Genomic DNA, 22,837 nt, shown 5'->3' with positions numbered 1-22,837 from the left:
CCTAGAGCATCAGTTTTTGCGTTCTGATGATTGTAAATATTTCATGTAATGTTTTTTGTGTGTAATAAGTTAAAGTGAAATCTTGGTGGTGGTGGTCGGGAATAAGATAGGGGAGAGGGTTTTGTGTCTCTATAGTAATGATCTTTGGATTGGTAATTGTTTGTGACAGCCTAGACTCTTTGTATTGGTCTTTAAAAAAAACAAAACAAAACAAAAAACAAAAAAAACCCACACAAAGGCGAGATTTCAGGCTGTGGTTCTTGACTCTGTCACTGATTCCCATGTGGTCTTGGCCAAGTCACTTAACCCTGACACCTTGGCCTCCCATGTGAGCTCCCCCCTCCTCAGCAGCAACTCCAGGGCAAAAAGCGCTGAGCTGCTTAATAGCTGCAAAATGCTTTGGGTGCTCAGCTGGAAAGAGCGATGCGAGTGCAAAATGCTATTTGTCTGCAGCGACCGGACTGCCCTATAGTGAGCGATGCCAGAGTGGCCACCTTAACTACTTGTTCATAAGTTTGTTGTAACAGCTTATTCAATGAAAAGTGAAGGGAAAATGAGAGTTTAAGTGTTCACTCCTTGCCTCTAATTTACCTTATACCTCGGTGTGATGTTGGACTGAGGGACCCCTGTGAGCTTCCTCCTTTCCCCTTCGTGCTGGGCGCCGGCATCAGCGCTGGCGTGGGGCGTCCCAGGCTCCCTTCCTGCACTGGGTGGGATAATGCCATGCGTGCTGCTGCCGGGGTTACAGTGCCCGGCCCTTATTATCAGAGATTGATCTGGCACCTAGCAAAATGCATCATATGCTCTATTTCGTGAGATTTTATTTTATTCCGCCCGCCCCCCACCCCTTGCCATTCCTGAATCTGATGATGTAGTTGCACGCATGGTTTGTGCCGCAGGGGGCTCAAGGTACAGTCACCTCCGTGATGGTGACTTCAAATGGCAGCGAAACAACGGGGAACCAGTGATTGTGGTCCGGTGAGGCTGAGGCAGTGCAAAAAATTTCTGTGTGAAATAAAACAAATTCCTACTCCCCGGGTATCTTTTGCTGTAATGTATAAACTAGCTGATGCTTGAGATTTTTTCAAAGAGATTTTCCTAATGTATTTTTTAAGAACATTCTGCATATATGGGTTTCTTTGGGCTTTTCACTTCTCTTCACAAAGCCTCAGCACCACAAATAAATGCCTCTGGGCACCAGGTCTGATACTCTGAGACATAGAGGAGGCGGGTGACTTTTCTGTAGCCACACAGCAAGAAAAAACAGAAGCCAGGCTGAGAGATTCGAGAATTTCCGATGAAGCTCGGTTGTTCTAACTTGTGCAGCAGGATGATGGTATGAGAAAAAGAGCTCTAGAATGAGCAACTTCTATATCATAACCTTCAGAAATTAAGTAGAGATTAGTTATTAAAATAATTTATTTTGGGCAATGGATTTTAAAATAGTTCTTACTAGAAGCAGAGTATCATTGCTGTATTTAAGGTTGGGCTTTTGTGAAAAGCTGGTTCTTAAAAAGAATTCTGTAAAGGGTCAAGTATGCTTACATAGGTGCTTGTAATAAACTGTGATTATTTTCTTTAATTCAAATCCTTAATTACACTGAGTGTCACGTTCCTTTTTGCATTTCTTCACTGACTTCAGTCATGTTCAGCAGGACGGTTACAGAAGTGAACCACAATTTTATTGTGGAGGCTTTATTTCTTACTGAGACTTAGTGTTAGCTTGCTAGAGTTTTCTGCCTTAAAGCGTGCATTTAGAACAAAAGCTCAAAGCAGTTTCTCAATGCAGTTTATTTTAAAGCCATTCAATCATTGTTGTTTGTAAGTTCTGTTGCTGTAGTGATACCTAAAAGATGACATGGACCTTGCCCCAGAGAACTGTTTTTCTAAAGAACATCCCCTGCAATATTAATGCAGCGGGATGACTTAGAGTAGAAATTCTTTTATTCTTCTCCTTTTGATCTCTCTGTTTATGTATTTGAAATGCAGAAGTTATTAACTTTTCATGGCAGAACCGCAAGCACCTGAGAACAGGGACACGCAGATGCTGGCAGGGACCCTGGGGCTTCTGGATTAGGTGCAATAAGCCAGTGCTGTTGGCACGCAGGTGACACTAATCCGCTCTGTGGCTTTGTGTTTTTGTCTTGCAGCCTCCTGGCGTTCCCGACTACCCCCCGTCCGATGGGTATGCATTCAGTAACACCATTTACAAAAGAGGGCCTCTGCTGGACCAAGGGGCCGCTGTTGCTGCCTTTAAGCAAACTGTTAGCCGGCATGTAGATAGGTAACATGGAGTCAACGTCGTACGTCGTGCTGTGGATAACTGTCCCGACTTACTGCTGTTGGGGTGGAGGTGTCTGTAGTTGCCTCTGGTTGTGTCATTATTTCTGTAAGGAAGCAATTCTGGTTAGCAGTGGGTATTTTGCTTCTGCTTCTCTAAGTCACACCTTTAAGACTCTTGTAGTATACTCTCTGTGGTACTACCCTGCTTGTGTGCCCTGTAAATTGATGCTTTTGTCAGAAATGATATAGTGGAATTTCAGCCTGTTGACCTGAATCAGAGCACTGGATCTTCTTGTTTTCATTTAAATTTTATTTCTACTTTTTTCGTATTTTTTAAAAGGTATGCTTTGCTCTTTATGGAACTACAAAGTATTACAAATCTACTCTGAGATTCATCTGTCATTGTTCTGAATGATTGTTTGATTTGTGTAGCTGCTCACTTACTGCTTCTTGGTGTTCTGCTTTTTGTTTTCTGGACTGGTGCATAAACATCCACTTTCAGAATAGTAACTAATCCTTCCTTCTGCTCTTTTACCAATGTTTAGTTACACAAAATACTCTGAAATGTTTGCATAGCAACCAGAGTCTTTTTGCACATCCTTTTTCATCCCCTCTATTTTAGCCTAAATCCAAATAGCTTAAGTAGATCGAATGCACTGATCCTTGTAGTCTCAGCCTTGTGTGTATGGAGAATTTATATTAGTGCAAGCTGTGGGAGTAAATCAGTAAAGCAGGGCTGGCATTACTCCCCCATGCCAAATGGTAAGTTTTAGGGATAAGATTGTTGACTTAAAAAAAAAAAAAAAAAAAAAAAAAAAAAAGGGGGGGGGGGGCATTGCTGTAGCTCTATTGCTGAAAATGTCTCCTACGCTTGAGCTATGTGCCAAAAGATTTTTTTGCTAACCTGCATGCAAACAGGTCCCCCCATGGTGTGCAGGACGAAGACTTGGTTCTTTTCGTGAAGTTTTGTTTTATTCTTAATAACAACAACAGCAGTAGTAGTCATCTCTAATCTTTTTCTCAAACTTGTTTACTCTTTGGGTTCTTCTCTCAGGACCACTCAGCTTGCAATCTGGATGATCTCTGCTAGAACTTCCTTTCTCTTTTATCTGTAACGTGATAAGGCCTGTTTTGTCCTCTCGGAGTAAGAGTATTCCATGCGAGTGCTCTTGCCTCCATTTCAGGTTTCAAGAATGGGACTTGCTGCATTGAGCTGTAGATGGTATCAGTATATCTGGCTGCATCCAAATCAGTCATTCAAGCCTCCTTTGTAGTGGGTAAAGAGAACAGGTGTTTCTAAGAAGCAGTTCATACAAGGTGAAGCTAGTCTTTTGAAAGATGTGAAACGAGGTGCTGTAGCAGTGCCGATTTCTCACCACTGACTGCAGAAGGGAGTCGAGATGGCTAGTGCCGATGCAAATGCAGACATCTGCAGCGTATCGTTATCCCCCAGCCTGTTCAATGCTACACAAACATTCTCATTTTTAATTGGCTCTTTAGACATACGATATGTGCCTGCTAGGAGCTCATTATGGGGGAAAGCTATTAATATGTATTACTGTAAGTAACTTCAATTTAAAGATAAGTGTTAAAGCAACTGTGAAGAAGCAGGTGGAAAGGCAGGTTTGGGGGAGGAAGGAATACAAGCTGTCCATTTCAGCCATTTCAACTGCTTTTTGACTTATTTAATCACTGGGAACTTCAGTGATCCAAGTTCTGACATGTCAGGATCTAGAGTAAGACATGCTTTCCTTGGACAGCTTGAACTATGAGAATCTTAAACTACCGGTGCATTATTAGGGTCCACCTGGGACTCCTGTGTCAAGGCTCCCTCTGATGCCAAGCAATAAAGTCTGAATGCAATTCTCCAGCAAGTTGTGGTGTGTCAAAATAATATGCTGCGTGGTTTATTTTTGTGCCATCGTTTGTGGAAGAGGACCCTGGAAGGCACTATAATCCAGTAGGCTCCTATGTGACATGCATACAAGAGCAAGGAGTTGCAATTACAATATATCTGATAGGCAATAAGGAAACACAGTGGAGGATGGATGGAGGGAAGCATTGAGAATATTCCTGCCCCAAGAAAACTTTGGCTTATTAAGCTAGACTTGAAGAGTTATGGTTTCTTCAAAACATGCAGTCACCAGCCTCCCTGTGTTCTAGGGATGTTACTGTTGATTGCAACAGAGTTGGGTGAAACCGAAGCGTAAGCATTTCTTTGTAAATTCTGCCTGAGTTGTGGTTCTTGGAGGGAACAGGATGGTTAGCTGTAGGCAAGGCAGGAAGACACAGTCAGTCTGTTTTCAAGCACTAAGTTTGGAAAGGCAGCTTAACAGTAAGTAGCTTCAGAGACACGTTAGTAGTCATATGCCTAAAATGGTGAGAAGGCACTTCAAAATTGTAGAAATTTTGAGTGGGTAGCTGAAAAATTGGCATTACTCATCTGTCTTTCAACCTCATAACAGCTATTCTGCAGGCAGTAGTTCAACCCATATTTTTCATTCTCTCTTTAAATGGTTTTAGTGTTTTGCCTTTCTTTCAAAATGATATGTTTTCAATCTGAATATGACTGTTCCTTTGTTCTGCTCTCCAAGTCAAGTGAGACAGTTCTCCACAGCTATGCAATAGCTAGGTAACCACTGGAAAGCCCAGACGTGCCGGGGAGCCACAGTCACCCTGTGAACATCAGCAGTCGGATGCATTTGTACCTCTGTGCTGTGATGTTGTATGCAGCTTTTCAAGCCATTGCTTGTTTAATCTTTTCGTTATCCTTTTTTTTATATTTTGAACTTTACTATATGGTATGAATTTGGGTTGTCACTTGCAATAGGTGAATAATGTTCCTCTTCCTTTTAGATGCTTTTTGAGGGGGGAGGGGGGCTTCTGATTTTGAAGTAGTAGTACATCAAAGAAGATAATAGCTTTTTACTCAAAGACAGTATAGGTATGAACAAATCTGAACAAATCTTTCCTCAAAGAAACAGAAAACTACTGAAGTATACTTTATTCTACAATGAACCCTGTTCTTAACTACCTAGAAGTTATTTTTCATTTTTAACTGATGTAACAACTCAGGGTTGTTAGTGTTTATAGTACCTTATGGTCAATTAGGAGAACTGACCTATACCAGACAATTTTTTTTTAAATTAGCGGTTTAATTCCATTAGAATCAATGCCAAAAAGTTATTCATTTATTATGTGATCTGAAACTTATTTTATGATGAAGTCTAGAAATATAATTCAATACAAAGCACAAGATAGTTTGTACAAAAATCCAATCTCAGTGTATTCATTTGCTTTTATGGCAACCTAACATAGTCCCATATAGGAAAACACACGAAAGTTAGTATATGTATTTATCTTGATGTAATGGCATCTGCTAATCCAAGTTGTTATACATGTTGCAAGTGGTGAGACAATTAAAATTACCAGTTTTTGAGGTACATGTAACTCAACTGCTTTTTTATCTTAAATGCTTGATCAGTGTATTGCAAATCGACCAGTTTTATAGCAACATGATGTTATGGTGGCTTTTTTGTTCAAGTGTTTTGCAGGTTGTTAAAACAGGGCATTTTGTCTTTGTTTTTATTTGCTTGAATGCCTCACTGAAAAATAGTCTGATCTTTGCTTTACAGAAACTATGAAGCACACAGTAAAGCACAGCCCAAGAAATATGCCAAATGCAAGTATGAGTTTATGGCAAGAAACAACAGTGAGCTTTCTGTCATGAAGGATGAGATTGTGGAGGTAATTTTTTTGCAGAGAGATAACACAAATTTCTAGTGCTTCTGAAAGCTGAGGATATCTTCCCTGTAGGCAATGTGGCTGTCCCAAATGATGACTTCAATGTGTTAGTCTGATTTATCTCCAGTAATATGGAAAGCTCAATTAATTTGTGTTGCGTTATAGACAAGATAAACAGAGATTCTGTGCTGACTTACGACTTGTTGCTGTAGAGATCCACATTATAAATATATTGGTGTGTTCTCCCATCTTCTCCAGTGTTGCTTTTCCAAACATCATTTGATAGTATTTCAATAACTAGCTCTGTGTACCATCTGTGTATGCACAGGGCACAAGGAAAGACTATCCTTCCCTGCAAAGGTTGGTAACTTGAGAGCTATAGAAGTGTAGGAGAGAGGGAGCAGCAAAGAGAGAAAACATTTTATGTAACATTGCACTGCAGAAGTGAATGTAGTCAGAAATCAGATTTCTGCTAGCCAACCTATACTAGCCCCTCATTTACTCAGAAGTGCTGTCTCCAGATTTGTGCCTTCCTAGAATGATACATTTCTCCATATTTGTAGTTACATTTGCTGATTCTCAGCAGTAGATAGATTGTCGAGATGCCATCCATCATCTTTGCACAAGTGTTTCTGTTGTTGTTTCCACTGTTGTCCTTCACACGTGAGCTGACCTGTCTGAGTTCACATGAGTTCATTAAATACTTTTCTTTCAAATCCTTTCTTCAGAGACACGCTTTGAAAAGTGCAGCACTACGGTGTACAATTAGTTATGGTGATAATCAAGGAAGCCTACAGTGGTTCTTTAGAGGCATCTATGTAAGATCTGTCAGCAAATATGAAACCTGGCAAAATTAGTTTTGTTTTTATTATGTACAGTGTAAGTGCTGACAGGAGAAAAGTAGGAAAAAATACATGATTAACTTGCCAAATTATTTCAGATTCTGGATGACAGGAAGCAGTGGTGGAAGGTTCAGAATAAAAGCGGCAGTACAGGCTTTGTGCCAAACAACATTTTGGACCCACTGAGAAATCAAGAAGGTGGTCCAGGATGGTCAGAACCCGCATATACCCGCACCATCCAGGTACGTCCACTCTTTAGGAGCAAAACTTTATTTTGAAGTGCACCTGCATGTGTTTTGGAGAAGGAAAGAGAACTACAGCAAAGTGGTTTAAAAAAAAAAAAAAAAAAAAAAACTGCATGTTCCTCTGAGGTAGCAAAAGTGTTATTTTTGTTTTGTTTTACAGGCTGAAGTTAATTTATGTATTTTGTAGAGTCTAACATGAGAATAAAGTTGACGGAAATATAGCAAAATCTTTAAGTTTTTTTTTCTGCTTGTTTGCTGAGAGGTGATAATTTCCATCCTAATGGAAGTTTATGCATTTATTTCAATTGCAAATATCCTTTGTGGATTGATAGCTGTTGATGCCAAAGAAGGAGTTTGAATTATTTAAGGTAGGGTCATCTTTGTTTCTTCTAGGAGAGTGAACGTTAGCTTTACTTTTCTGTTTCTGCCTTTGTGTGTGTCTCTATCTTAGTCTTGAATTTATTTAATTATTGTAATTTTGGAGCTGTTAAAAAAAAAAAAAAAAAAAAAAGGTGCCTTTGCTATCAAGTTCACAAAGCAAGTATTTTTCAGTTACTGTCCCTGTGCATCAACAGCAATCTAGGCTTCTGGCCTAATTTTCATGTTGTGGTATAGAATTAAGTATTTTCGTTACTACTTTTATACATAGAAAAGAATTATAGGGTGAAACACTAAAAGCAAACAAACAAGAAAGAACAGGCAAAAAAGCTTACCTCAATGTGACTATCAACCTGAGTAAGGATCTGCATGGTACAGTTGCAGTGTGCATTTTTGCATTAAGTTTGAGTGGGCTGGAGGCTCGTAAACAAGCAAGGCAAACACGTTTGGATTAAGCAGAAGTTCCAGGTCTGCCTCTGAATCAGACTTTCAGCCCAAATGCAAGCCAAACTTCTGTTGAAACTTGAAATTTAATTTCATTTAATTTAACCTAATATTCATTCCTTGTGCCTAAGCACTCCAGCTGATGACTGAAAAACTAGAAATACCATGATGTTGTTAGTTAACTGTCTCTATTTTAATAATCTCAAAGACCCAGTTGAAAGTGTCACTGTGCCAGATGCTGTATGCATAGCTAACATGAAAGATACAGCTTTTGCAGTATTCCCAGCCTTTCCAGGGATATGGAAAGTCTCTCAAGAAACAGGTCTTAGGGTACTTCTGGCCCAGTACTTTTGTAGACCTCTCTTGAGCTTGATGGGCTTTGAATCAGACAGTTTCTGAGTTTCTCCTATCCCTAAATATTTGCCAAATAACATTTTTGCTCTTTCTAAATTGATTCTGGTTTTTATCTGTGTGTGAAATGAAGCATGTGTGTAGAGTGCTTTTCAAATCCTTGTTTGAAGATCTGACTTTTTTTCTTTAGGCACATGTAATTTTGTGTGTTCAAAATTTGCTAAGAAATATTGTGCAGACTGAATATAGTCTTGAGTAGAGGGTTTTTTTTGTAATGCACTGCAGGTTTTGAAGTCTTCCATATGAAATAATTACATGACATGGGAAATAATAAAATCCTCATTTTTACAAAGGGTTCTCCACCTATGAAAATTAGGGGCAGAGAATGGCATTTAAGATAATCTGTTTCTTTCCCCTCTGACAAGTTGTTCCCTACAGTCCGTTGTTTATTTCCTTTGTGGTTTTAACTTATTTAAATATGAGCTTGAAATACTGTGAAACTATTTAGGAACATAAGGAATTATGCAGGATAAAGGGAGACTTACCAAGACATGCGTCAGTAATGTTGTTCTTAACTTTATGGTGACTTGTCCTAAATTTAGGACTCCTGAGTGTACTCACCTGTCTTCTTCCTCTGCGATAGACACATGGTTCGTTTGGGCTCTGTTTGGGCTCTGTTTGCCTAACGGTCTTTATTTCCATCACAGTGCTATTAGACAGTGCCGCTATTTTGGTGAGACATGAGGCACTGAAGGGATCGCTGCCTTGCCCAAGGTCAAACAGGAGAACTTGTGGGTAGAGCAGGAAAGGGAAGCTAATTCCCATCAGCACCTTTGGGAAAGACTGAGCACGAGCAGGTTCTCCACACATGGAGCTGCACGGGTTTTTACAAGTCTCTTAAGATGGCTTTTGTTATAGCTGTGAAGCATTTGAGGCCTTTCAAAGTAGTCTGTCAGCTGCAGTGAGCACCCTGGTCCTCTTTATGCTGCACATTGTATTTATGTACAAGGTTAGTGTATTTCTTTACAGATGGCTGGCCTTCAAAGCATAGGTGACAAAAATATGTTTTCGGGTTATGGAGGATTAAGGATTGCATTGAAACACTGTTTTTACATTCAGTTATTCTACAGACTGACAACCTTTCTCTGAGACATGGATGTCTAGTTATCACAATTATTCTCAGAAGAGCAAAGTTTATTTTAGTCTGGCTCTGTGCTTCCTGCTAGTGACCTCTGAGTCCGAAAGCTGGAATAAATTTTGATTTTTTTTCTCAGTCCCATTCAGGATCCAGGTCCTAATAGTTGCTTCAAAGCATTGAGTTGTCTGAGATGATAGTTGCAGGAATATTCCAAGCAATATGGTAGTTATTTCATTGGTTTTGTGAGTCCAAGGCTGTAACATTGCCTTTCTGCTGGTCAGGAAAAAGACTCTTGAACAAGTTCCTATAAAACAATATTCTTACTCATTTAGTACTTCTGTACATTTAGTAGAGCATTTTGATGCTTGCTTATATCTTCAACTAATGTTAATTATTGGTTATCAAAGTTTCCTGTGGTGTTGGGCATTTTGGTCTGCCTTTATCATGCAACAACGGTGGAACTTTGCCACCCATTATATATGAATATAAAGTTTCCCAAGCGCTTTAACATCTTCTTATGTACAATATTCCTGGTGGAACTAGAAAATTATTAATAAATATATTTCCTGTTTACTGTGCATTTAAGTTTTTCTATTACTCTTTTAAAAGGAAAACTGAGAAATATTGTTAGGCTGGAGGTGCGTATCTTTATGGGCATGATAATTAATCTCATGACACCATTTGTGAAGTGAGGCAGATATTTTACCCATGATATGTATGGAATACTGAGGCACAGAGAGTGAAGCCAAATGCAGTCCATTAGTCTTATTTAAAAAAAAAAAAAAAAAAAAAAAGTGACTGTCCACAGCAGTGTGACAGTACATCTAAGGGGCATGATGTAGTCTCAGGTGGAAAGTGGAAAGTCAGGCTGCGCTGCCTTTGGTGTCAGGGTGAGTGCAGCCCATGTCAAAGCCCGAGGTCTCTCCCAAAGTCCGAGACTTGTGCCCCCACAGTGACGGTGGGGATTCAGCATGGCATTGCTCAGTGCTGACCAGCTATCAGTCATCAAAAGTATAACCGTGGATGTTTGTGTGGAAATCACTAGTATTCATTCATAGGCCTATCTTAATTCATCTAATTGCTTAAATTTTTTAAAAATCTTTTTCCTTTGTTATTGCATTTCAAATTCTTATTACTCACTTCTAAAGCTGTTGCAACAGAACATGAGTTTTTTATAGAGTCTTTCTTTTGTTTGTTTGTTTGTTTGTTTGTTATGATATGCAAGCACCAAGACAAAATTCTCCACCTCATTTTGGACAAGTATCCTTTGCCTTCCTTGGCAATCTACCATCAAAACCTTTCTGTCAAGTCTCTTTGTTTAGCTCTTCTCTTAAAATAACCCTCTGTGGGAAGTGGTTCGCCCTCAAGCAGAGCATTTGTGCCCAAACTTAGTTCTTAGTGTCATAGTCATCTTTTGCCAACTGGTGTCTTTCCTGCTGATCATGAAGTGTCTGGTAATGCCAGGTGCTCAGTTAGTAGTGGCCAAAGAGATGTCATAATTTTTGACCATGAGCCAGTATCTTTTACCTCCTTTCATATTAAATGCTTTTTAAAGTTGACATCAAACCAAAACTTTCTGATTTAAAAAAATAGTGATTTTCTGTCCAATTCAGCATTGATCCAGTTCCAAGTTATGGAATGGCATTTATTATACAGGACCACTGAGTATCTGTAAAAAGGATTTGATTAATGATAGGAGTTAAATGTTCCCAGTTCTCCCACTAAAAGATGCATTTTGTAAGAAATGAGAATTAAGGCTGTCTAATACTAATTTGAATAATTAAATTCTGTTTAAATTTCTTGTCTCTTTCTTCTGTTCTAAGATACTTCTTGCTTTCTAGCCTGCTGTTGTGATATCACTGCTCTCATTTCAGAAGTAATTGGCTGCCTGTGGGGTAGAAAGACCCATATGTATCAAAAGGGTTAGGTTTGATGAGACTAATCACCATCACGCACAACTTTTGAATGCCTGGTGTGGTGGGATTGGGATTCGTAAATCCGACTAAAAGATATATCCCTTACACCCTACAAAGTGTGAGTTAGGTGCCTTACGATGGGATTTTATTAGGCAGCTGGCTGGCTGCAGGTAATAGTCAAGCCCACCAAAGGACACTCTGGCAAGAGATGTCCCTTGAAATTTTCTCTCCCGGTATTAGGTACTTCATTTTCCCTTTTGGTTATACACAAACAATTGATTCACTCTTATCTCTTAAAAAATAGCCAAAGGAAGGAGACACACGTCCCACAGGGGAGAGCCTGGCGTGAGTCTCAAGAAAACACCCAAAGCACAGCACTGTTGACAAAACCAAGGCTGAATGTGCTGCAGCCCTCTCAGTGAATATCTGTTGCTGTGCAAACAAGGATATGACATTAAAATGTTCAGAAAGAAAATAAATAGGAAGCTCTCTGTCTGTGTTAACTTAATGAGAGCATTTCCTAGCACTGATTCTAATTATGGTTAATACCTGATGACTCTTTAATATTAAGTCTGTATTTTCCATAATTTGAAAGCTTATATCTATGAAAGTAGCTCAAATCATACAATATCTTGGGGTTTTTTGGAAAGATATAACGTGAAGCATGTTGAAAAAGATGATAGAAACCTACATTTTTTGTGTGGAATGCAAAGAGGTTTCTGGCAAAAGCAAACAAACAAAAACTAATACTAGAAAGCTTCTCTGATATATCCAGATTTTTAATAAGTGTATATCATCACTGTTCCAAATAATTTAATGGATTTGTTCTGGTTTCCATGAGCTACAATTTGGCCCGTTATTCAAAAAAAATTAAAAAGAGCGTGAGGAAATAAACAAGGAGTTTCATCATTCTGATAGGAGTCAGCAAAATGCTGGCTACTTGTCAGTCAGCAGTGCCCCTTTACATCATTTTGTAAGTTAGCCAACAATTTTTTAGCTTAAATAAGTGCTTTTTAAAAAAAAATTTGCTGTGATTTGATTCTTAATATTGTGCAGTTGCAAGTGTTCCCTACATTTATCTTATGACTTATATCCTTTCTCAGGCAGTTTTTTGTTTTGTTTTGTTTTTTACAAACAGATTTCAGTCTGTTTGGATAGGTGCTTTGAAAAGAACTCACTGCTTGTATGGTATCACTTATGTATGTTGGGGTAACCAGTGTTTCACCCATTATTCAGAAGAAGAAAATGGAAATAACTCATTATGTGAGTTGCTTAGTGAGTAAGAAGAGGTAGTTACTAGCACTGATGTTCTTTTGTTTTTAAATTGCTAATGTGTATGAAATTTCAGGACTGATGTGCGGGGCGGTTATTTTTAACTTTTTAACAATACTATTTGATGTGTTTACTCCGTTTTCCTCACAGCAATTGCTGGGAGAGCTTTCAGAGGTAACAAACTTGCTCTTCTGATATTGAACCTGAAAAATGAGTCTTTTGGGCTATGCAGTTATAAAATGCCAAAGTGCATGTTTGCTTTGTTTGTAGAAATGAGTAGAAGCGCCTGGAAGAAGGTGTGGATGTCCTCAAAAGATTTGGAGTTTAAAAAAAAAAAAAACAAAACAAAAAAGTTAAATTGATTCTAATGTGTAATTGGCTTTTGTGCAAAAAAAAATTCGGCAAAATTTGAAGCACGTTTCAATTTGGTTTCATCTGTAAATGTAGAATCTGAGTGAGGCTTCCTCTTTTTATTTTCACTGCAGCTTACAGCAGGCCATTTTGATGAGGCTTGTGGTTGCAGTGCAACAGTTCAGCAATTGCATTAGTAGCATCAATTGAGAGCTACATGTAGTGTTTAGCTCTCTTTCTTTCTGAATTGTGATTGCGGTGATATGCAGTGGATGTCTTGCTTTGCAATGGATCATCTCTACCATAAAAAGAGCAGTGCTTTTTCCTTGCATGTTGTTTAAGAAAGTCAGGGGCAGGGGCACACATGACAGTACATTGTGGGGATAATGGTCCAGAATTTTTGAATCTATGAACAAGATAAAGTTATTTCTGAATATCAGTATGACATTTTAATGCCTGTGAAGGACTTGAATTCATTAACCTGATTTTGGATATACCATAGTACATCTATACATTATAAATTATGGTATAATTACTATATACCTACTAGGGCACTCAGTTTCCACCAAAGGATAGATTTCTTGAATATATGTTATTCTGTATGCTCTCTTATATTCTACATTTCACTTTTTTGGCATTTGACATTTTAAAAAGCAATTATTGCCCTGTCATCAAAGTCGTAGTGAATCATATGACTTTTTTAAATCTCTCCACAATGTACTGCAGAAGCTGAACACAAAATAATTGAGATTAATGTGTTTAAACAACTCAGCTCTAGGAACAAAAAAAGAAGAAATAAAGAGGTTTAACAAGGAAAAATATTGTAGGGCTACATATATGCTCGAATAGCCGATCATTACAATTTAAATAAAAAGAATTATTTCGTGGAAAAAAGGATGTTTGTCCTAGGCTTAATTGGTTGGCCATAGAAGCTAATCAGATAAATTTTCCACTGAGGTAACTCAGTGCAGCTTGGCTGTCGTAGTCCCAGTTTACATTAACCACAAAATGCCTTGTGTTCCTTCTCCTCCTACCAGTTAGATTTTCCTACTTCATCTGTCATAAACCCTATACCTCCAAGGAAACAGGGAAGTGTATTTCAGGCAGGAGGAATGAGTCTGGGGAATGTACTCATCTATTTTCTTATCAAAAGTAAGCAGACTTCTCATAACCCAGAAATGAGATATCACTACTGAGCAAACAAACTTTAATATTAAAGTTTTGAGCAATGTTAGTCCAAAACTGCAGGGAGGGAGCACTGTTAAAATAGTGAGATGTACTGCTTGAAAGAAAAGGGTGGTATGGATTGCTTACGAACTTCTGGGCTTGTCCGTCACTGGGATCCCTTTGGGAAAAGGGATGCCTTTTGCTGTAATTTGCACCATTCTAAAGGCAAATAAGGGGAAGAAGAAAACATTCCTCAAAATTACTCTTGAGACACCTGGTGTGTGACCAAGATAATTTCCACATTTTTGTAACACAGGTTTCATAAAGAGGGGAAAAACAACTATCCCAAGTATTGTGGAATTTTATGGGTTTTCTTTTTTTTATCAGATTGTTACATTGATGTGGCTTATAATGGTCACACAAATAGTTGAAATATCACAACTGAATTGGTAGGAGGAGCAGGAGCTTCTTGCACAATGTCTGCAGCTCGAGAAATAATGAGTAACCCCAGTCTCAGTGATGTTCGTAAGTTAAAGTATTAGTCAGGCTTAGGTGTGGCTGGATATGTTTGTTTTACACTATCTTTTATTTAACATCTCTAAAACATATGTTTTTATGCTGATAAACTCCAACAATTCAGAAATTCTGGAAGCTGTTCGAAAGTGCCAGCTAACAGAAGTTCTGAATTTAAAAACGCTTTTATTTGTAGAAAGCATTGTCCAGAAGAAAGAAATGAGTTGCAGGTAATGTGATTATTGTGAATTCTGAGAGGTCAATTTTGGCAATTTTTAAAACTCTATCTGGCAAGAAAGGTGTCTTTCTGGAGTAAATGAGATGAGTTGGTGCAAAGCATCTGAGTGTTTTCAGCTAAAACCTGAATTCCTCTGACTTCTCGTCCAAGCTCTGTTGTTGAACCAAGTCTCTCTGCGCCTTTTCAGAAACAAAGGATGGACCATGTTGCAAAACAACCTGACCCGGTTCCCGTTACTCCTTCGCCACCTCCAACACCCGCTCCTGTCCCTGTGGCCGTCCCGCTCCCTCCCAGTGCACCAGCGCCGATACCCGTTCCTGTGCCCAAAGCACCAGCAACCATCAGCCGCCAGAGCAGCACATCGAGCGACAGCGGTGGCAGCAGCGCGGCACGCGACAGCCAGAGGCACAAGCAACCTCCTGTGGATCGTAAGTTTGTCCAAGACACGAGAAAAGATATTTCCCCTGTTCCTGTGTGTTCTGCTTAATCTTTAAAATCAAATGTTTCAGATAAATGTTTGTGAAACATTTGGCTTTCAGCCTGAGTCTAAATTATACTCTTTCTGTGTATAAAGTGTTCTGACCCTCTCTAATCATTGTGGTGAGCGAGGGCGAGAGGCTCCTACAAGTATATTTGTCCCAGTTCCAAAACAGAAGCTCTGGACTTCTTTATGACTGTTTAGGATCTTTAATCAGTGACATCTAGTGCGGCAAATGCCCATGCTGATAGGCTAACATACATTTTCCTCCTGGGCTCCCTGCTGCATTACCATCTAAATCACTTTTAAAATGAGTTTTTACACTTTCATCAATGGTTATCCATGTTTCGAAGGCATTTACACCATTTTGAAACATGTATTCAAGGCCATAACAAGACGTACAGGTCTAGCTGATGCATAGGAACCGTGCTGTGAAAATAGTCTCTTAGGAGAATTATTTTATAATCGGATCTCCTTAACTTGATCAAAGCAAAAGCAGCTGACAGGCCATCGAGCAAACTCCCATGTCCTTGTCTAAGGAGGACGCGAAGACACACTGCACAGCCCTCTGTCTGGCGAAACACGACAGCCTGCAGCCAGCAGTGTGTGGAGGTCATGGGGAGCATTGCTTTAAGCAGTTCGTAAATAGCATTATAAAACCTGCCTGCTGAGGCTCCTACTCTGTATCAATCGAAAGGCAAGAGTTGGCTTAAAAGAACTTATCCTCTAAATGAATAATTTTTGCCCTAAATGTTCTTTAAGCAGTGTAATTGCTTAGCTTACAACCAGCTAAAACTCATAGGCAAGCATTTGCTATAGCTATTAAAGCAATAGCTATCAAAATAAAATAATGAGCTTTTTGCAGTTCAGGAGTTGGCAGCTTTTCCCATTCCCAGCACTTCTGTCTTATTGAAACATCGCAGTTCCATCTGAGGTAAGAAATGGAACCGAGCATGTTCCTTTCTGCAGAAAGGCTTTCTTCCCCCTTCTTGCCATCTGGAATAAGCCCACTTCGGGGTGCAAAATGCAGCTAGTGGAGGCTGTTTTCACGTTGCCTGGTGTTAGACAAGCTCCCTCCTAAGCTCTGAACTCAGGTAGGCTGGGACCCTTTTGCACCGGGACCGTTTTTGTTTCCTCAACTAACAAATTATTTGGCTGGAAATTATAAATGGAGAACGGCCTCCCAGGAGGAACATGCGTCACTGCTGTTTCCTGTAAGACACAGTAGGGCCAGCTTCTACCTTTGTCCTATTTTAGGTGGCGTGTGACTTAAACCAAAACAGAAACCCAAACAGTTTTAAAAGTTGTGGAAAGTGAGAATAAACTTCTTTTTCCCCCAAAGAAATGATCATTTTAGTTCCATGTAAAACAGACATCGTGTGCTGTAGCAGGTGTGTTTACCGAAACCCAAGGTTGCGTTCTTTCCATCTGTTAGTGATGGAAAATTTGGGGACCAACCGAGATTCAGGTTGGGGTGCGTGGGGTTGCTGCAGACTAGCAGGTTGCAGCAGATCGGCTGTGTCCCTCGGTCACTACTGGCGCCCCAGCGCCCATGTGGGAGCCCGCGCGCCTTTGCCACGAGCCGTCGTTGAAGAGTTAATGGTCTTTGGGTACCTCACAGTTATCACCAAATAGCTGCCTCTGCAAAGGGCAGGGGTGACCATTCCTGTGTGGCTCCTGCCCAAGCACCCACCCGAGCCCTGCCGAGAGTATGAAACGGAGAAACTGCTTCAAGCTGAGCGTGCGTTTTACATACTTATGATAGCGTGTCTAAAAACAGTAAGAATCTCCTATCCAGCAGCTAAATATTTATCTCCTGATATAGTCATGGTCTAGCTAAAGCATAAGTCTTTTAGAATCTGTGTAAATAGAAGGGAGATAGCAATTTTCTTGCTCTCTTCCTGTTTGGGAAAAAAACTGGTTCATGCTTCGGTAACATTGCCTAAAGGCTTTACTCGTATATCCCATCCTCAGACCTTCACATATCACTGAGCACATATCATTTTGGCATCTGATTCAAACTCTGAGGAAAAAAATGCCAATAGTCTGAATGCCGCAAAAACGTTTTATTAGAGATACTTTGTTCCCTTTCAACCTGGGGCTATTTTGTGAAAGAGAAAATAGCTAAAACAAGCATTTTTTTTTCTTTTTTTACAACAAAAGAAGCCAATCAAAGCTTTTTTTCTTTTTTTTCTTTTTCTTTTCTTTTTTTTTTTTTTTTGTCTAAGTGGCTAGAGATGTAGGTCATTGGAGAGATTTTGGGAGAATATAAAAGGAAACTAGAGAATAAAGTGTTTTTGCCATCCTGTGTTTTTTCTTGTGAGGTCGTCGTTTTCCTTTGTCGTTATCAGTGTAACTGGAGAAAAGGAATGACTTTTGACATCAGAATCCATCAGAGAGATTGGTATAGTTGCTGCTTGGGTATTAAAATAAGAGTATTAAACAAAGCTGACTAAAAATACCATCCTAAGGAAATCCTGAGACTTTCTGAGATCACTTAAAGTTCTGTGTCAAAGATTTTTTATATTAATGCCAAAGTTACTGTGGACAGAGTTTAACTGTGCTAAATTAATCTCTTTTCTGTGCCTGAAAAAGATATTTACACTCTTCTGGATTCTGCCTGCTTTTGTGAAATTAATTATTGTTTTGCAAAGGGAGGAGGGAGAGTATTTCCTGAGGAAAAAGGAAAATAAAAATAACATAAAAATTCAATCAGACTTAGTGAATGAATCTTTAAAATAAAAAAAGAAAAAGAAAAGAAAGAAAAAAGAAAAACCATAGATCAAGGTTTGCAGCAGGGTAAAAGAAACAACTTGGCTTTTCTTTGTTTTGAAGCCCCCTTGAGATCAACTGCTGTGGTGCACATGTCCCCTGTCTCTCCACAGGCAGGAAATCCCAGATGGAGGAGGTGCAGGACGAACTTATTCACCGGCTCACCATCGGCCGGAGCGCTGCCCAGAGGAAGTTCCACGTGCCACGACCAAACATCCCTGTAGTTAATATTACTTACGACTCGTCACCTGAGGATGTCAGAGCGTGGCTGCAGTCCAAAGGGTTCAACCCTGTGTGAGTTTGAGGGCAGGTGTCAGAAAACTTACTCAAATGAGTCTCCTGTATTCAGATGCTGCCTGTCCACTTTTTGAAATCAAGCAGTCCTCTGAAAATCAAGACAGTGAGCCTTTGGATAAAGGAATTTAAACTATGTACATACATATATATATAAAAATTCCTTTATATGTACATATCCATATATATCCATATATAGATATATAAAAGCCTCCATGAAAAGGTGCTGATTATGATACATACTAAATTGACTTCAAGTGTCCTGTTGCTTGAAGTTTTGTCTTGATTTCGTGGCCCTACTTGAGGTAATGTGGGATAAAAATGTTCTTCTCTCACTTGGCCAGTGCGTTTTTACTCATTCCTGGTCTGTTCTGTCATTGTTGTGGCTCCCCAGGACCGTTAACAGCCTCGGCGTGCTGACGGGAGCGCAGCTTTTCTCCCTCAATAAGGAGGAACTGAGGACCGTGTGCCCGGAAGGGTCTCGAGTCTACAGCCAAATTACGGTACAGAAATCTGCCCTAGAGGTAGGTATAACCCTTCTTGCAGATTTCACACCTGCTTGCTGAGAGCCATGAAATAAGTTCTGTTTGAACTGACGCTTTTGAACTGGTAGAAATGAATAGACCTTTCTGTGGGACAGTTTTTCTCTCAGTTCCCATCATGTTTATAACCCCAGTATTTGGTATTAAGCCATTAAAGCAGCAGTCCTAAAAACATGGTGTGGTCTACTCCCGCTTCTGAGGTTCTTAAACCTCTGAAAATGGTGGAGTGAGTGAGCTGTTGAATTTTGCAGTGTTTCGGGTTTAAAGCTGAGGCACGCTTTTCAGCCTGCACAGACACATGGTTCCTGCTGTGGCCACGAAGACGTGGCTGGGATCTGGAGCGTGTCCAGAGGCTGCTTCTCCTTCCCAAGTGTGGAAAAACCACACTTGACACTGCTAGCGGGATTGCTGAGCGATGGCTAAATGTAGCGTGTTCCCGTATTCACTGCTCTGAAGCAGTTTACTTTAACTACAGTACTATTGTTCCTTAAGCACATTAAAAACTTGTATACAGAGTTGTTTTAGGGAAAATGTCTACCAGTTTTAAGCAAGGAAAATAGCAGTTACACAGACTTTCTTTTTTTTTTAAACTTGCTGCAGCAAGTGCAGAAATGGACCTAGGTATTGTCTGCAGATGAGACTAGCTCAAACAAGAAGCTATAGTCTTCACATCCTGTTTAAAAAACCTTGAAAAAATATAAAAATGTCTCTTTTCCTCTACCAAACTGGGACTATCTTGCTTAAATGATTTTAAGGTTTTACTGCCAAGCATATTTTTAAAGAGAAGCTTAGGATGACGAGTATTTTACAGTTTATCAGTTGGTGTGAATCAGAAAGCGTTTCTTTCTGTCCCTGTTTAAAACTTGTTTTATTCCTTTTTTCAGCCCCATTTTCCTATGAAAGGAGGGGAGAAATGTTTCACTCTTATTCTTAGGACTATATGCCATTATAGAATGGTCCAGTGCAATTCATCATTCTCTAGTGAAGATAAATGTGAATTCTTCAAATTTTCTAAAATGTCACTGCTCTCATTTAAGTTCCATTAAAAAAAAGACCTCTGCCTACTGAGATGCGAGTGTGAAAAAGAAAGTGTTAAAGGAACTTAAACACACGTTTACTTCCATATCATTATTAAGCAATATGTGTTCTATGGTTTAGAGCTTTGAAGTATTTAATTTTTTTCTCTTTCTTAAATAGAATGTTTTTTTACCAAAGTGTTTCAGGATGTGATTAAAATAACTATATAATCTTTATACCTCTGGGATGCTGACTTAGTGAAGGAGGTCAGGGAAATGAGAATTTTAACACTGCACTGAAAAGAACATTTCCTTTTAAGAGTTCTCTGTCCTGCCAAAGGACCCGGTGCCTCATAGTGTGTTAAATTAACTTCATGGTTGTTCTGTGCATGTATGTGGGTCCCTGCCTACATATCTAAGAAAACACTCTCATGTTTATGGTGGAAGTTGGTTTGAAAACCAGAAATACACTGGATTTGTAAAAGTCTGTCCTTTTCCCCTTTGTGCTCTTTTCCTCAGTTAGGTCTTCACTCTGCAGGAAACTGAGCAGTCAAAACTTGTGTAATAAATGCTCTGCAAGTGTTAGTAAACTGGTACTGAGAGTTTAACAACAAGGTCATTGGATTTTGTTAGCGAAATGGCAACTGAAATATTTTTTTTCTGCTTAAATTAAATTTAAAATCTAAACAGTTCCTGACTGCATTAGCCCCTGGTCTGCTGAGTTACCAAGAACATGAAGAAGCACCTTCCTTTCTGTGTACGTAGTATTTCGAGCCACAGGTTTTAAGAATGAGTGTCCTTATTCAAGAGTATCTAAAAGAATAAGTACAGTTCACTGGTAACAGCGATTTATCTACATGTTAGCTAGCAAACATGAGCTTGCTTGCTCCAAATAAGGAGGCATTGTTATTGCTCAAGCTAGAAACATTTCCAATAACAAGCTTTTATACACATCCATACTTCTTGTATCAGCATCAGGCCTATTGTACAATCAAACATAATTGGATAGTTTTATAAAAAGTTTTGGGGTTTGACCACAGTAGTTGTTGTATATGATTAATAGGTGACAAAGTTTCATGAAGTTCTGTAGTCCTGGCATCCTTTATGTAATACTTGTGGTGTCATATTTCGGTAAATGACTCTGGCGTTAAGTACAAATAACAATAATGGCCAGAGACAGAGTAAACCCCTAAGCTATCTTATATTACAAAACTCCTTGCCTGATCTTTATTTGCTGTTTCTACTCAGACTTATCTTCCACAAGTATTTCTTGACTCATTTCACTTTTGCAACCAGTGAAGGCCCTACCTATCTCAGATTTTGCGCTGTGTTCCCAAACACTGACAAACCAGATCTTCAGCTTCTTTTATGCAGCTGCTTTTTTTTTTTTTTTTTCTCCTATCTCAGACAGCTGGAATTCAGTAATTTTACCTTTTTGAGGAAAAAATTAGTATGTTACAATAATTTCAATTCTTTTGCTTTACTTTAATGGCAACTCCATTCAACCTTGAATCAAACCAGAATATAAAACATCAGAGGAAGCAAAGCTCCTAATGGAATTTTGTGGTCAGTGTATAGACGCAACCTAGTAACAGACTGCCAGTACGGGAAGGTGTTTGGGGTTACAGCTCTCTGGGCCTAGCCAAGCAAAAAGATAAGTGAGGAAAACAGTGTCAAAGACAGCAAAGAGCTGGGCACAGCTGGGGCCAAATACCACTTTTTCTGTAGGAGGAAATGGTGGTGGTGCACAGAAGTATCTCAGAAGGAGACAAGATGCACATACTTGGTACCGCTCAGAGTATCCACCCATGGAGCTGTTTTCTGAGGTTTTCTGAGAGTTGAAGTTCACCTTGTATGCCGAGTGCAGTGCGTTAGAGCAGCTTGGCCTATATAGATTTGTTTTCTTGTTGTAAAGTGAAATTAATAATAATCTCCATGATTGAGAGTTTTGTGTACCCGTGCCCTCAACTTTTGCTAGTTGTTTCAAGGTCTAGTGTTGGAAAGTATTACAGAGGTGCAAGTGTGGAGATGCAATATTTTGAATAACTCCTTTATCTCCAGGATGGAGCACTTCAGGTCCGTGTTCCTCTTGTCTTACTGCTCCCTTAGTGGGACGCATGAGCATACATCTGTCTAAGGCTGAAAATGGCTCCTATCTCATATATGCATCCAGTTGCCTAGAAGAATTGCTTATTTTCTTTGACATCTAAGTGAATGTAAGGACACAGGTGCAGAAGTGGCCATGATAGGCCATGGCTCTATTTAGAGCTCTTATGTGACTCTAGGTATAAACTGTGCCATTGTGTCAGTGCTGGCTTTCTCCTGTACCCACAGCTATGGGTTACTGATACCTCATCATTTGGGTAGAGAGATAGTTTGGTGAATAAATAAGTCCAAGGTCTAGCACTCTGTTCCAAAAATGTTATTCCCAAGAACAGCCCTAGGCTACTTGGCTACCCTGCGCTGTCTCAGAGTAGGATGTGTCTGTTGTGCTGTGCCACATGATGTTTTGCAGCTGGTTTACTTGAGCAGCGCTTCAAGCTCATCAGTCACGTTGTTATTGAAGCTATCAGGAAGGTAAATTGTTTCAGCCTCACCTGCTCAGTCCTTTGGAGGAAAATATTTCTACATGACCTCTGATAAAGCAAGTTGTCAGGTATCCGGTAATGTTTCTTATGTATGACTTCAGTAATGGGGTGACTGCTGCTCTTGCTCCATATCTGAAACTAAATGGGCAAGGACAAGATGAATTAAGACAAAAGCGCTCTCTTGCCTTCAGTGAGTCACTCGTACCCTGCTCAGTCATACCCATTATCAACCCCAGTTAGCCTTTCCACTCAGGGAGGAGAGGAG

The 22,837-nt window shown here is 39.5% G+C and overlaps 1 protein-coding gene across 8 annotated transcripts in view; it reads left to right on the top strand.

Moving 5' to 3' along the window:
* The window catches only part of EPS8 (EGFR pathway substrate 8, signaling adaptor), a 138,884-nt gene that overhangs the window by 113,019 nt on the left and 3,028 nt on the right, over positions 1-22,837 (top strand). For 7 of the 8 annotated variants that reach the window (XM_064515543.1, XM_064515555.1, XM_064515551.1 and 4 more), the window contains 6 exons: positions 2,151-2,284; positions 5,919-6,030; positions 6,968-7,111; positions 15,070-15,310; positions 18,246-18,426; positions 18,821-18,950. In XM_064515543.1, the coding sequence (XP_064371613.1) occupies positions 2,151-2,284; positions 5,919-6,030; positions 6,968-7,111; positions 15,070-15,310; positions 18,246-18,426; positions 18,821-18,950 (942 nt within the window). The remainder of the gene's footprint in view (positions 1-2,150; positions 2,285-5,918; positions 6,031-6,967; positions 7,112-15,069; positions 15,311-18,245; positions 18,427-18,820; positions 18,951-22,837) is intronic. The other variant, XM_064515569.1, reaches the window with a different exon arrangement.

Source organism: Dromaius novaehollandiae, chromosome 1, assembly GCF_036370855.1.
Source record: "Dromaius novaehollandiae isolate bDroNov1 chromosome 1, bDroNov1.hap1, whole genome shotgun sequence".
In the NCBI taxonomy this organism is placed as follows: Eukaryota; Metazoa; Chordata; class Aves; order Casuariiformes; family Dromaiidae; genus Dromaius; species Dromaius novaehollandiae.
The sequence above is the reverse complement of the archived record's forward strand: the minus strand, read 5'-3'. Positions and strand labels throughout refer to the sequence as shown.